Below are 12,494 nucleotides of genomic sequence, written 5' to 3'. Positions count from 1 at the left end.
GGTGGCTTTGATTTGTTGATGGAACTATATTAAGGGCTGCATTAGGGAATTTAGGAAAGGCAAAAAAAAAGGAAATATACTGTCGCTAAGCTAATAGAGGCCGAACAGGATCCATGACATTCCCCACCTGTCTTTGTATGTCAATGCCTGTGCTCCTCAGTATAAATAATTAATTTTGGTGTAGCCCTACACGGAGTGAAAACTAATTCCTTTCCTTCCTAAATATATTATAAAGATGAAAGGGGGTTTAGTACAGCACTTGGCTGGAAACAATCAGCAAATATTTGAATATTCAAGCATATAGTTTGACTCAAGAATACAGTTTAGTTAAATAAACTCTGTTTCCTACATGTGTATCTCATGCGTCTGACTATAGTTTATATGAAGGAACTGACTGAATCTGCTTTATGTCTACCCATTGAGAACATTTGGTTTAAATATAGACTTTATTACAATCAAATTCCAAATTGACAAATGCACAACTGAAATATGATCAGACTGAAACATTTTATCTCTCATAAACATTGGCCAGTCAGCATAATCTAAGGGCCTTATGGCAGCTCTCCCACTGATGATTGAATAGATCTTTCAGCCTTTGTGTTGACTCTCTCTTTTTCTCCTGCGATTGGTCTAAAGTGCTGAATGAAGACTGTCTGGCTTTTGCAATGTATGTCTGGCTATTTTGATTTCTATTTTTAATTATTACTGCTAATTTTGATTTGCCACATTTGTTCAAATTAAGGTCTGCTAAATCTTACAAACATGACTACCATTTCTCATTTGATTTAAAGGAAAAAAAAAGATTTACTTAAAAAAGTAAGCAGTATACACAGCTGCACAGCCATTTTAATGGTAATATTTTTTGCTTTTAGCACAAAAATATGTCCCCAAAAGGTCCAGATAATAAAAAGGTTCTGTTAAATAATTGATCATATTTGCTATTGCTAACGATTAAAGTTGTGCATAAAAAAGAATTTACATGCAAATGCATTTATCTATAAAAATAAATATTTTCTGTGAGTCCATAGAAAGTCGGAATCTAATGCTTAAAAAAATAATCCATTTGACTTTGTTAGTCAAATTCAACTGAGTGCATTCTAAAGCCGGTCATCATTATTTGTTTAAATCAAACAAATGAGGCAACAATGTGAGCTGGGATGCTATTTGCATGCATGTGGCTGCTGATGCTCGTCTTTAGCCTGAATCACCTTAGCGAGTGTGAGTGTCTGTATCGCTTTCATGAACGAGAGCAAGACGGTGAGCTTATGTTCAGGGAGAAAAGGCTGAGCGGTGGTGGTTGGAGGGAGGGAGGGAGGGAGGGGCGGGTGTGGTGAGTGTGCAGTGTCTGTTGAGCTCACGGTGGTGTGATACGGAAGCCTGCCAGGCTCAAAGCCAGGCCATAGCTTCTCGTTGCCCTTCTCTTGCTTGCATCAGCTTAATCTGTGCCAGTAGGAAGGTAATCGCCAGTTTGCAGGGGGGTCATGTAATATCTGTGTGATGGCCTCTGGCACAGAACACGGGCGTTCAGATGCACACCTGCACACACCTGCACCTCACTGGCTGTCCAACATATTTGTAAGTCTTATTTTACTATTTTTTCAAAGTAGGGTCAATGTAGTTTTCCTTTGCTGCCCCTTTTTACCCTGCATTCTCCCTCCTGCTTAAGTTACATGTAGTATTTTTTTTCTTTGCAGATTAATTATTTTGCTTTTTAATTTAATGTAGGAAAACTGCAGTTATTTGTTTTCTGCTTGTCCTTCAAGGGCAATGACAAAAAAAGATTTAAATTCTCAAGTGGTGATCAGAGAAGTCAAAGCAAAAAAAGGGGATTTTGAAAAAAAATATATAAGATATTATTTATTAGATTTTCTTCGCGATTTTATGAAGGTTTCAGAATGACTTATAAGATGAGAGCTCTAACATTGTGGAATTATTTGATGCAAGTCAAACTGCAATACAGACAGAGAAGGTTTTCTTAAGATGAGTAATATATAAGAGAGTGCTGTCGGGAGGTTACTGCTGGTCATCTGCCTTTGTGCTAATAGGCTGTAATCTCCCACGCTGGACTCTAATCATTGGTGACGGACATCGTATGGGCCGATGGGGCGGGACTTGGGTACGAAAGGTTGAGTTCCTTCCACCTTAAGCCTCAGAAGACACTGGAAGTGCGTCTGCCTCTATACCTATCCTTCTTCTTACTCATAGCAAAGGCTTTTTCCCAAAAGAAGGAAAAGAAAAATCCTTCATAAAGAAGCTGGAGATGTGAACAAGCTTTGCTGCACTTTCACAAGAGCTCAGTGTCTGATTTCTACCATGTCCCCACATCTGAAACATATGCAGCCTTTTCCAACAGTGGCTGTGAATTTAACATCGTTGATAAAATTCGGCACCACAGTGTACGTGAGCATACAGCGAGCCTTTGTTACATTTAAAGGAAGGTCATAATATTTTGTGATAATACAAAGACCTGGATGCTCATTAGGAGCTGTAAATGCCATACTCTCTGGTGAACAGATCCGTGTCTCGGCTGAAACATTAAACCTGGCTCTGTAAAAGACCCGCCCCCTGCTGAGGTACAACCGCCCACATGTATGAAAAGCTCAAATGTTTATTTAGACTAATGCAGCTGTTCATACACTGTATGCACTTTCATTGTTTGACAATAGATGCGGCGTGTAGTACTCTCCTCCTTCAGAGCTGTACTTGACGGTGCACATCTGCCAGGCTTCTCAGCTCAGTTTACCAAAGGTCGCTCCGAGTCATTATTTTAACTTTATTGCTTTTGGACTGTCTGCCAATTTAATAAAACTAACTTTGAGTTTGGGGGTATTCAGACTGGACACATTTGGTTTGGTTAAAGTGAACCAGAGTTTGTTTTCCCTGATAATCAGGATCTAATTTTCAATCTGAACACACCCAAGGGGACTCTGGTCCAGGACCAGGAACCGCTCTCGGACCCGTCTTTTGAGGTGGTCTTGGTTCGTTTCCAATCCGACTGAGCTTCGGTTTGCTCTGAGATTCCTCAGTCTGATTACAATCTGTTCCCGGAGTGGACTGGTTCCGGGCCGGTCTTGATATTTATTCAGTTCTTTCTCTTACTGTATGAGTTACACATACAGTACAGAGCAGGGAGCCGGTGGTCCGCCCAGCGTATTTTCTACGTCAATGCAGATCTTTTCAAATGGTGTTTTTTTTGTCTGTTTCTGATTCACAATGATTTGAATAAAGAAATGCTCTAAATTGAAAATTTAAGATTGAATTTCTTTATATATGCACTCTATCTGGAGAAAAATGCAACAAGAACATCTTTAAAACACCAAAAACAGAATTTTCATTGGAGTGGGTCATTAAGTATGATGAAAACGTCAGTACTTTCTACAGAAAGGTACTTCAATGTACTAGAGAGGCTCAGAAAGCATTGTAGTGAGGACAAAAAGTTAGAGTTTTGAAACGAACCTTTCGGCTTAATTTATTTAATTTATCTAAATTTATTTTCCCCAACAGACCAAAACCCATTAATAGGGAAATTTACACCCTAAAATGAGATTTGTTTTTCAAAGAACACTAGAAATACACAATAAAGGGTTGGTTTAAAATGTGTAAATGTTGTCAAATATGTGGAAAAACCTTTAAAAATGTTTTTCGTTCACACAGATCAATCAGGATTTATGTTGTTGCCACAAAAACTGGAATTAACATAAACGCTTGTAAAGATGTCCAGTCCTTATAGAAGTGAACGACCTACTATACACAGTCTGAATAGTGAAAGTAACAACAGTCATTGTCTTTTTATTTTTTTAATTGTTTTTTTGCGATGCAGCCTTCAAAATACTCTTGCATTTAAGATGATTGTAACCATTGACAACCTAAAAACATTTTTTTTAAATAATTAAATGATTCAAGCTTATGTATTCGAGAAATGCATAGTAAATTCATTAGAAAATTAGTTCTTTGTATTCCAAATACACATTCACATGTTTAAACTACTTTTAATAATATATTAAATAGTATTTAAAACCAAAACATTAAACTCAAACTTTCTTTTTATTTATTAGCTGGACTCCAGAAAGTCTTATTCAGCACTTCACATCTTGTTTCCTGACGATAATGCTTCCAGCACTTTACGCCTCACTGAATCCGCATGGCTGCCGTCATAGAAGAACGATGCTTTTTAGCCCCACGACAACCAAAAAATGACTGCATGCAGAAAGTGAATGATTTCGAGGTTAAATTCCACAAATGAATAAACGGAGAGGTCTTTGAGTTCTCCTGCTGTTCAAGGTCAATGTGCATGTTGAGTGGCCGGCCGGCGGGCTGCCTGCCTGCTGTTCATCTATTCTCTCCAGCTGAAACAACAGTCTTTTTGAGTGTGCTTGTCTGCAGACATCCCTGTTTAGCTGCGTGTGCATCCTCGGGTTGGACTGTATTCTGGTCACTGCAGGGCAGAGCGCTGAGGACCAAGCAGAGCTGCAGAATTATTTAAGTCAAAGTGCCAAATGTCCAAATGAGATTCTCATTCATTCACTTAAAACCCTTTTGATTTACACATCACAAATTGTTCTTCAGAAAGTGGAATCAGTCCAAAAAATGGTGGGAAAAGAAAAGACCTTGAGGAAGACTTTATACCCCCATCTCCCATACTCCGTTCTGGCATTGACTTTAGGATCGTTTATTATCAACAAAGATAGAACAGAAAAAGACAAACAGTTCCCATTTCAACTTGGAAGACTTTCATGTCATGACATCAAAAATAAAAAACTATCTGGTCCTCAGGGGAGCCTAAAATCCAAACTAATGCAGCCTTGGATAAACAGGAACACAAAACATAGGCACTATTTTATAAAATTAGGCCACAATTAATTAGGCAGTGCTTGAACTGTGCATTAAAACATAACTTGTACTGTTATTTTATTCATATTTTTTAGTTTTTTCTTTACTTCTTGATGGCATCGTCTGGGGAATTTTTGCACATTTATCTGTGGTATTCAACTGAATTGAAAGTCTTTGTCAGAGATTAGATCTTTATATTGTCAAAGCGAGTCACATTTTTCACTTTAGATGTTGTATCTATTAAGAGGAAGAGACTTGGTGCAAAATGTCGACTTGGTGCAAACCTAGCGAATCTTGTTCCAGGCCTTTTCCCTCACAGCCCCATTCAGATAAATGAAAGACTTGTTGTGGTATAATTACATTCGGGTACAAACCGCATTATTGACATCTCCTAAATGATCAATTTTCAAATAGTTGGTATCTGAGTCAAAGTTAAAGGGATTAAGGTCTGACCTGGTTTAACTTGTAACACATATTCCGTGGTTGCGCGTTTTGTACGTAGAAACCCGACACCGGTTCTAAAAATGTGTGTGTCTACCCATGAATGTTGGAGTTTCGAACACAGAAACTTATGAGCGTTTGCATAGAACGCGTGTTGCCGGGGCGATGTGAACGTAGCTTCGGGAATTCACTTTCCCATGATTCAGTTCAAATCTTGATTTTTGGGTCACAGTTTTAAAGAATCCTTTATTAATATTGCTAATAAGAAAGTAACAGTAAAGGAAAATCTACCAGTTGGCTCATACTAATCCTGGTGTAATGTAATAAAACAATATTTAATAGATCTAAGACAACACTTATTAGACACTTTCTATGTCAACACACCCAAGAAAATGCAGATGCGATGGTTGGCATGGAGGCACTAAAGGTTAGAACAGCCTCTCGTGTCCTATAATACCCCGTCCCACAAGGGCGTGAATGCTCCAAGAGATCTTGTGGCTTGTTCACCGATCTGGTGTTGTGTATTTCTCCTGAGGTTTTGAGAATGATGCTCTTGGAAATGCAGGTGTGTCTTTGAAACAGAGCTGAATCAATCAAAACAGTCCTCTCAATTTTAAAAAAAAGCATCTCCAAGACTTTGCTTCCAAGTTGAGTCTATCTTTGCTCAACATTACTTAAAAAAAAAGTTTATAATTGTGCTGTTTTGACCTCCAACATTTAAAAAGCTCCAAGTCATTTTTTGCTCTGACTATAGCTCAGCCAGGAATAAGTGAACACTGTTGTGGATCTTTTTCTCCAATCCCTGTCCTCGGAGCTTCTGATTGGCTGGTGTCACTTAAATCAGGTACTCAGCTGTTGCCAGGAAGATCATAGCTAGAGATCAGGTGGGAGATGCAAACTAGGAAATGCCGGATATTGCAGTTCCTCACAAGACCACTGGGGGCAGGTTGCAGGAGGGAGCAAATCTTCATTGACTCCTATGTTAAAGAGTCAGCTTTAACAACACAACTACAGTCTGCTCTTAAAGATCGTTGTGGTGTAAATTGCTTCTTTTTTTATTTCTCATTATGTGTTTTGTTTTGGTTCTATTGAAGTTTCTATAGAGCTCAAATTTTTGGAGATTTGGATCCCTTTAAAAAAAAGGGATCCAAAGGGATCCTTTTTGTGTGGGGCGGGGCAAGCTCCTGTGAACACTCCCACTTCAAGATCATTGATGGATGATGTCAGAGAATATTCATGCAATGTGCATTTGTCTGAGACTTAAACTTTTGTTTGAAATAACACAGTATTTTGGTACTAAAAACTTCAGAACTGAAGACCTTTGTTACATCTGCAGTTTTTCTGGTCTTTTCTATTAGAAAAACATTTTTGTCTTAGTAAAAAAAAAAAAAAACAAGGATTAGGTAGCAGTGATCACTCCTGCTGCTGTTTCAGGGCAGTAACCTGTACATCTCAAATATCTTGTTCAGTTCTACAGACTTTGTTCAAGGGCAGAGAATGACAGCTCGTAATGATAAAATCAGAAAACTTGGACTTGTGGTTTTTCTTTCACAGAAGCTTATATTATTATATTAATAATTAATTTTTTCTCAGAAAGCTTGTCATTCCCACAATGACTGAAATGCCTTTTTAGCTCCTAAAATAGTTTCTTCTACAGATTTCCCTTCATATCACTTTTTAACATGTGGAAGTTCTGCTGCAATCTCTAACCTCCAACCTAAGGATGTTATACGTTGTAAAAATCATATTGATTTATCGCCTGGAATTCCTCTGATTCATTTTTTTTAACTAAAGTTTAATTAAGTGTTTTAATTCAAAGGATTTCAAAAGTGATGACAAAGCCGCTCTGAACACTAGTGTTAGTCGTAATTACTGCAACTGTGTCACACCCTGTTTCATCTAATCCTTTATTTTCTCCGGATTGAGATGGATTGTGAGTGCGTTTGTGTGTACTTGTGGAATGGGATGTTTAATAAGTCAGCTGTGCACGCCTTCATTCCAGCTCCGTGCACAGCGGTGTCAGTGGGTTATGCAGTCTGTCTATATTTAGAGCTGGTCAAGAGCTTTTGTTTTCTATTACAAACCAGCACAAACCGGCTTCCTGCAACCAGAACACTTCACAACACGACAAAAACGTGGCACCATTATAGTCAACACTTGGAAATGTCTCCACATTGTGCATAAACCTATTTAAAAAAAAAGCGAATTTGATGGCTAGAAGTGAGGATTCTTTATTATTTCAGATGCATTGCGTGACCTGCAAGAACAGAACATTAAAAAGTGTCAATCATTAGCTTTTATTTTGTTTTTGCTTTTTAAAAATGGCAAAAATATTTTACACAGCTCTTCAGATTTATATATAAACTACAATTTTATTAGCTACACATTCTGAGAAAGATGTTACTTTAAGGTTATGCTGAAATAATGTTAGATATGTTCCAAATATAACATAAACACATTTTTCAATATGTCACTTTTATATTATTTTATTCACTATTACAGTTACCTTAAAGATAAAGCGCATTGATAAATGATCTTTTTCTTGTGTTTCTATCTTGAATATCTGAATCTGCTGGATTCTTTGTTATAACTTAATGCCATTACGACTCTTTCAGTACCAACGCTTGTTCCAGCAAAAAATTCTCCCTCAATTACAGTTTCATGTTTTAGTTCCTTGCACTAGTGAAGCTCTTAATTCCCCATTGCTGTTTCTGGAACTGCATAGATGTAAAAAAAAATAAAACAAAAAGCCTAAATAAAAAAAGAGGAAACATCTGAGCACCAGCACAGCTGAAAGTAGCATGGGGATCCTGCGGTTTAAAGATGCAGTCCTGTTTTCAGACTCATCACCGGGATCTTGTGGGTTTTCGGTCACGGTCGATGGTTTCTATCTCAACAGAAACTTGCCTGTGAGCGGATTCAGGTGAGTGTTTGGGAAAGTGGTGTGTGGGACTTCACCAAAGGGCTCCTGAAGGTAACATGCAGCCAAACTGTAAGCGGTGCAGCTGATGGGCTGTAGCTGTGGAGCGCTGTCGTTGTGGTGTCACGTGTCAGAGCCGCCTTACACATAACAGATCAGGTGATGAGGGGAAGTGAAGTCAGTCTGGATCAGTTTGATTCAAGAAATGCAAACATCATGACACACACAGGGTTTTGAGCACAGCTTTGTAATGTGGAGTTTAGAGCTGAATTCATTAACTGGTTATGCTGCATTGGATGGTGATTAGTTGGAAAAAGGTGTGCCTTCAAGACAAATTGGAATGCTTTTATTTATCGGCTGTTAGATTGCAGTCTGAGTCATGTTTTCTGGAATGTGTAAAAAGCACAAACACTTTGTAAAGACCTGGAGCGTAAATAGAAATCCAAATTACGTTTCAAACATTAAAACTGGTCACTAAATGGCATATATGGCCAAAGACAAGAGGATTTTATGATAGTTTTTTTATTTTGCTAACTTACTTAAATTTTCCAAGATGAATCTTGGATTTTATTTTAAAGACCCACTCTGAAAATAGTGTTTTTTTTTTAATTTTTTTGACGTCTTGTTTTTTGATGGAGGACATATCTATAGAAATGTCATCTTAAAATTGCATTTCCAAGTATCTCTCTAGTCAAATCGTATAGTAAATCAGGAGCAGACAAAAAAATGCAGTTGTTTTTGTGATGGATGATCTACAGTCGGCAGGCCACTAGCCCCCTGCTCCGCTCCATTTTGATGCATCCACTTACAAACTACTAGATCCAAGCTGGCATCTGGCTCAAACTGCCCACCCAGTGTGTTTTGTACATCACAAGCTCTTTTTCAAACTGCATTTTGGTTTGTCTCCTGCAGATTCACAACCTTCTAAATAAAAAAAATACCATGAAATGCAATTTCATGTTTAATTTTCCTAATAAATGACCTCTATCATCAGAATAAATGCCACAAGAACATGTAAAAGAAACGCCAAAAACATTTTCACAGGAGTGGGTCTTGAAGTTTGGGTCCGTAAACGTTTTTGCAACTCATAGATCTGACTGATGAGTGATGCAGTGAAAAAAGAATAGAAAGTAGCGTTTCTCCTAAAATAAAATGTGCATGTTTGCCTTCTCATTGCCTCAGATATTTATAAAGGTCTGTCTGTAGTGCGGCGTGAGAGAGGAAGTGATTCGGATTGGCCGTGAGCAGTTGCAGTGTTTCAGCGACGAGCACGTGGTGCAGTCTGACTCATTTCCCATGGGAGGGTAGGAAGTCCTCCATCAAACTTCCTCTCTGCTCAAACATACGTTTGCTGTGTCTATGAGCGTGTGTTTTGTCTACTCTGCAGTATCTCTGGTTCTCACTGCTGCCATATCTGCAACCTCGCTCAGATTGTGCAGCTAGAGCAGGAATGGGGTGGGGGATCTTTAACTCGTTTTGTGACATAAATTAGGTCTAAGGAGATGTGAGGTCAAAATCTACAGTGCTAAAGTGCAACTTTTACACAACGGTGTCATAAAAAGATGGATAAGTCTTTGAAGGAAGCTTGTGCAACTTTGCATGTGCCAATGGTTTAATAGCCTTTATCTGCTGTATAAAGACGCTCTCACATCTGACCGCTTCCTGAGTTTACCAGTGGCATGTTTTCTGCAGAGCGACTTCTCTGCAGCTGCTTTGATGCATCATCACACCATTAATAAAGCTGAAGACGTTCTCACAAACTTGGTTCAGTGACTTTTTTTTTTACAATCACAAACCAAATCCTGGCTTAAAATGTAAAATAAAATGTCTTGTTTAAGATTATTTCAACTTTTAAAAAACTTGAATTGGTGGATTAAAGGCAGATTAAGATAGGAAAGATGTTTTTCAGAAATTGTGGTCAAGTTCTTATGTTTTCACATCAGTAATTTTATGCCTTTGTCTGCAGTCTGCTGTCAGCTGCCAGACTGTGGTTTGTCTGCCTCAATCCTGCCACTTCTTGCTTCGTTTTTCTTCTTCTCCTAAAGCTCATTAAGGCTAAACAAGAACATCCTCTGTGGAAAGCGTATGTGGGTGGGTCTCATGCAAAATGTTTAAAAAAAAAACATAGATCATCAAAAAGGAAATTGTCTACTACCTGAATACGATTTGCATTTGAGGTTGAATATTGCCAGGTTGCAGAGAATTTGTGTATTTCGACTTTAAGTATGAAATTAATGGTTGGCTTTGTATTGTCATTACATAACCACATTTGGGTTTTTTTGGTAGAAGACATAAACTAGCCATAATTTCTTACCAAAAAAGTTATTTTGAGTCTAAATTTAGCCAAAAAATGTCAATGTTTTGATTTCCTTTTGAACTCATACATCCTGTTGCAATCGGGTGTTGATCTGTTTGCCCTTTTGGAAAAGTTCTGCACTGTCATTGAGTGACCGTTGTCTGTCCTGCAGAGCTGAGTTCCACCCTGATGGAAAAGATGCAGGCCCAGGACATCATGAGTGGCCTGAGGATACCCGAGATGGAGGAGCTGGGACACTTCTTCCGCTCCCTGCCCACCTCCACACTCGTTGGCATCGGGGCTTTAACCGCCGTGTTGACATACTGGCTCGCCACCAGACCACGCCCCATCAAGCCTCCCTGCAGCCTGCTGCACCAGTCTGAGGAAGTGCCGGTATGACCGCCTTTCAGTTTGGTTGTGTCAATAAACACTCCATCTTTATGTAGACACAGAGCAAGTAAAAGTTTGCCCTTATTTTATGTCTTTGCACAAGTCCAAGTGGATGTTTTGTAAGGCTAAATGTGTTCTAATCAAGCTAAAGTGCATGTGTTTATATTTGTTACTGACCCACTAAGATGAAAATTGTGTTTTTAACTAGATCCTGCTGCATTTTTCTGATGATGGAGGACATATATTAAGAAAATTAGGCCCAAAGTTTCTTTATTCAAATCATAGTGAATCGGTAGCAGAAGAAAATATGCAGTAGGGAAAAGTGTGATGTATAGAATACCCTGGGCAGGTCACAACGTCACTCTCTGCTTGTAGATGACTAGGTCCATGTGCGTCTTCGTTTTCCTCTTCTGAGCTGGATTCTGGCTCAAAATGCTGAGTAGGTCCAATATTGCTCGCCCATTTTCTGTCTTTGCTCTTTTGTTTGCAATCTTAGGTTAGGGCCGTGTGGGGCTGTACGGTAGAAGGAGAGCACTAAACAGATTGCTCCGTTATGGGTGAAGGGAAGTGGGATCGGGGTTGCTCCGCGCCAACAGTTCTGCCCACAACTTAGAGGCAAAATTTTTTAATGACCTCCTGCCGCTTTGCAGAAACTGTCCTAGAAAGTAGCATTTTTATTTATTTATTTTTTTAACAAACAAAAAAATAAAACAGCACAATCATAATTATAAGACTAATGGGAATGCTTTTAAAACGGATCAAAATCATGATCAGAGTGGGACTTTAAAACCCCAAGAATGAACAATTTGGTTTGTGGGATTTATGTATTAATCAGGCGTTAAAACTGACTCTTTTTAGAAAACAAAAATACCTTGAATTCTGTCAGCTTGAGTGAAATACTCTACATTCCACTCTTTTTTCTTTTTAAACCGAGGCATCACTGAATTTCTCTCAATTTCTTTTATTTTCACAGCAATGTGTGACACATGCCTCCTCTCAATCGCCCCCCACCCAACAACGCCAACAGCCCTTCCTTCTTTCACATCCATGTCACACACTTACAAGTCTGTCTGTCTGCGTGATTCAACAACATGACAGTCTCACAATTTCAGGGTTGACTTAACCTGGACCGGATGCAACACTTGGTTATTGTAGTCGGGATGTAAAAGGGCGACTAAAGTTTGATCTGTGGTTAGCAAAAGGTTAGCAATACCAGTGTGTTCATTTCTGTGATTCGTTCTTTAAAAAAAAAACTAAAAATATATTTGTGTTCATCCAAAAAAAAGTTTATTACATTAACTCTATTTCTGCAATAGAGGATTTTCTTTAGCACATAACAGAAGGTAAAATGTGAACATGCTTTCATCACTGAAAACCCCAACATATTAAAGTTCAACATAGTTTTGCGTGACAGATTAATACTTTAATATTCACAAGGTAAAATCAATTCTTAAAGCCATTTAGTGGATTAGTTTGTGCAACAAAATATGAACATTTATGATCAAGTTTATTTTGATACCTAAATATTTATTTATTGATCTCCCAAATGTAATGTGCTTATTTTGAGAAAATCTTAGAAATAAAAAAATTAATCCCCTTTCTGTGCTCTGTGAGTGA

The 12,494-nt window shown here is 38.3% G+C and overlaps 1 protein-coding gene across 2 annotated transcripts in view; it reads left to right on the top strand.

The window, feature by feature from the left end:
* acsl6 (acyl-CoA synthetase long chain family member 6) overlaps positions 1–12,494 on the top strand; it is a 35,824-nt gene that overhangs the window by 1,851 nt on the left and 21,479 nt on the right. Inside the window, exons 1-2 of one of the 2 annotated variants that reach the window (XM_020708665.3) lie at positions 1,428–1,575; positions 10,660–10,880. In XM_020708665.3, coding sequence (XP_020564324.1) covers positions 10,677–10,880 — 204 coding nt within the window. In that variant the 5' untranslated portion in view covers positions 1,428–1,575; positions 10,660–10,676. Of the gene's footprint in view, positions 1–1,427; positions 1,576–10,659; positions 10,881–12,494 lie in introns of those variants that run through there. The other variant, XM_004076100.5, reaches the window with a different exon arrangement.

This window comes from Oryzias latipes, chromosome 14, assembly GCF_053564925.1.
Source record: "Oryzias latipes strain Hd-rR chromosome 14, Olatipes_Hd-rR_3.1".
In the NCBI taxonomy this organism is placed as follows: Eukaryota; Metazoa; Chordata; class Actinopteri; order Beloniformes; family Adrianichthyidae; genus Oryzias; species Oryzias latipes.
The sequence above is the reverse complement of the archived record's forward strand: the minus strand, read 5'-3'. Positions and strand labels throughout refer to the sequence as shown.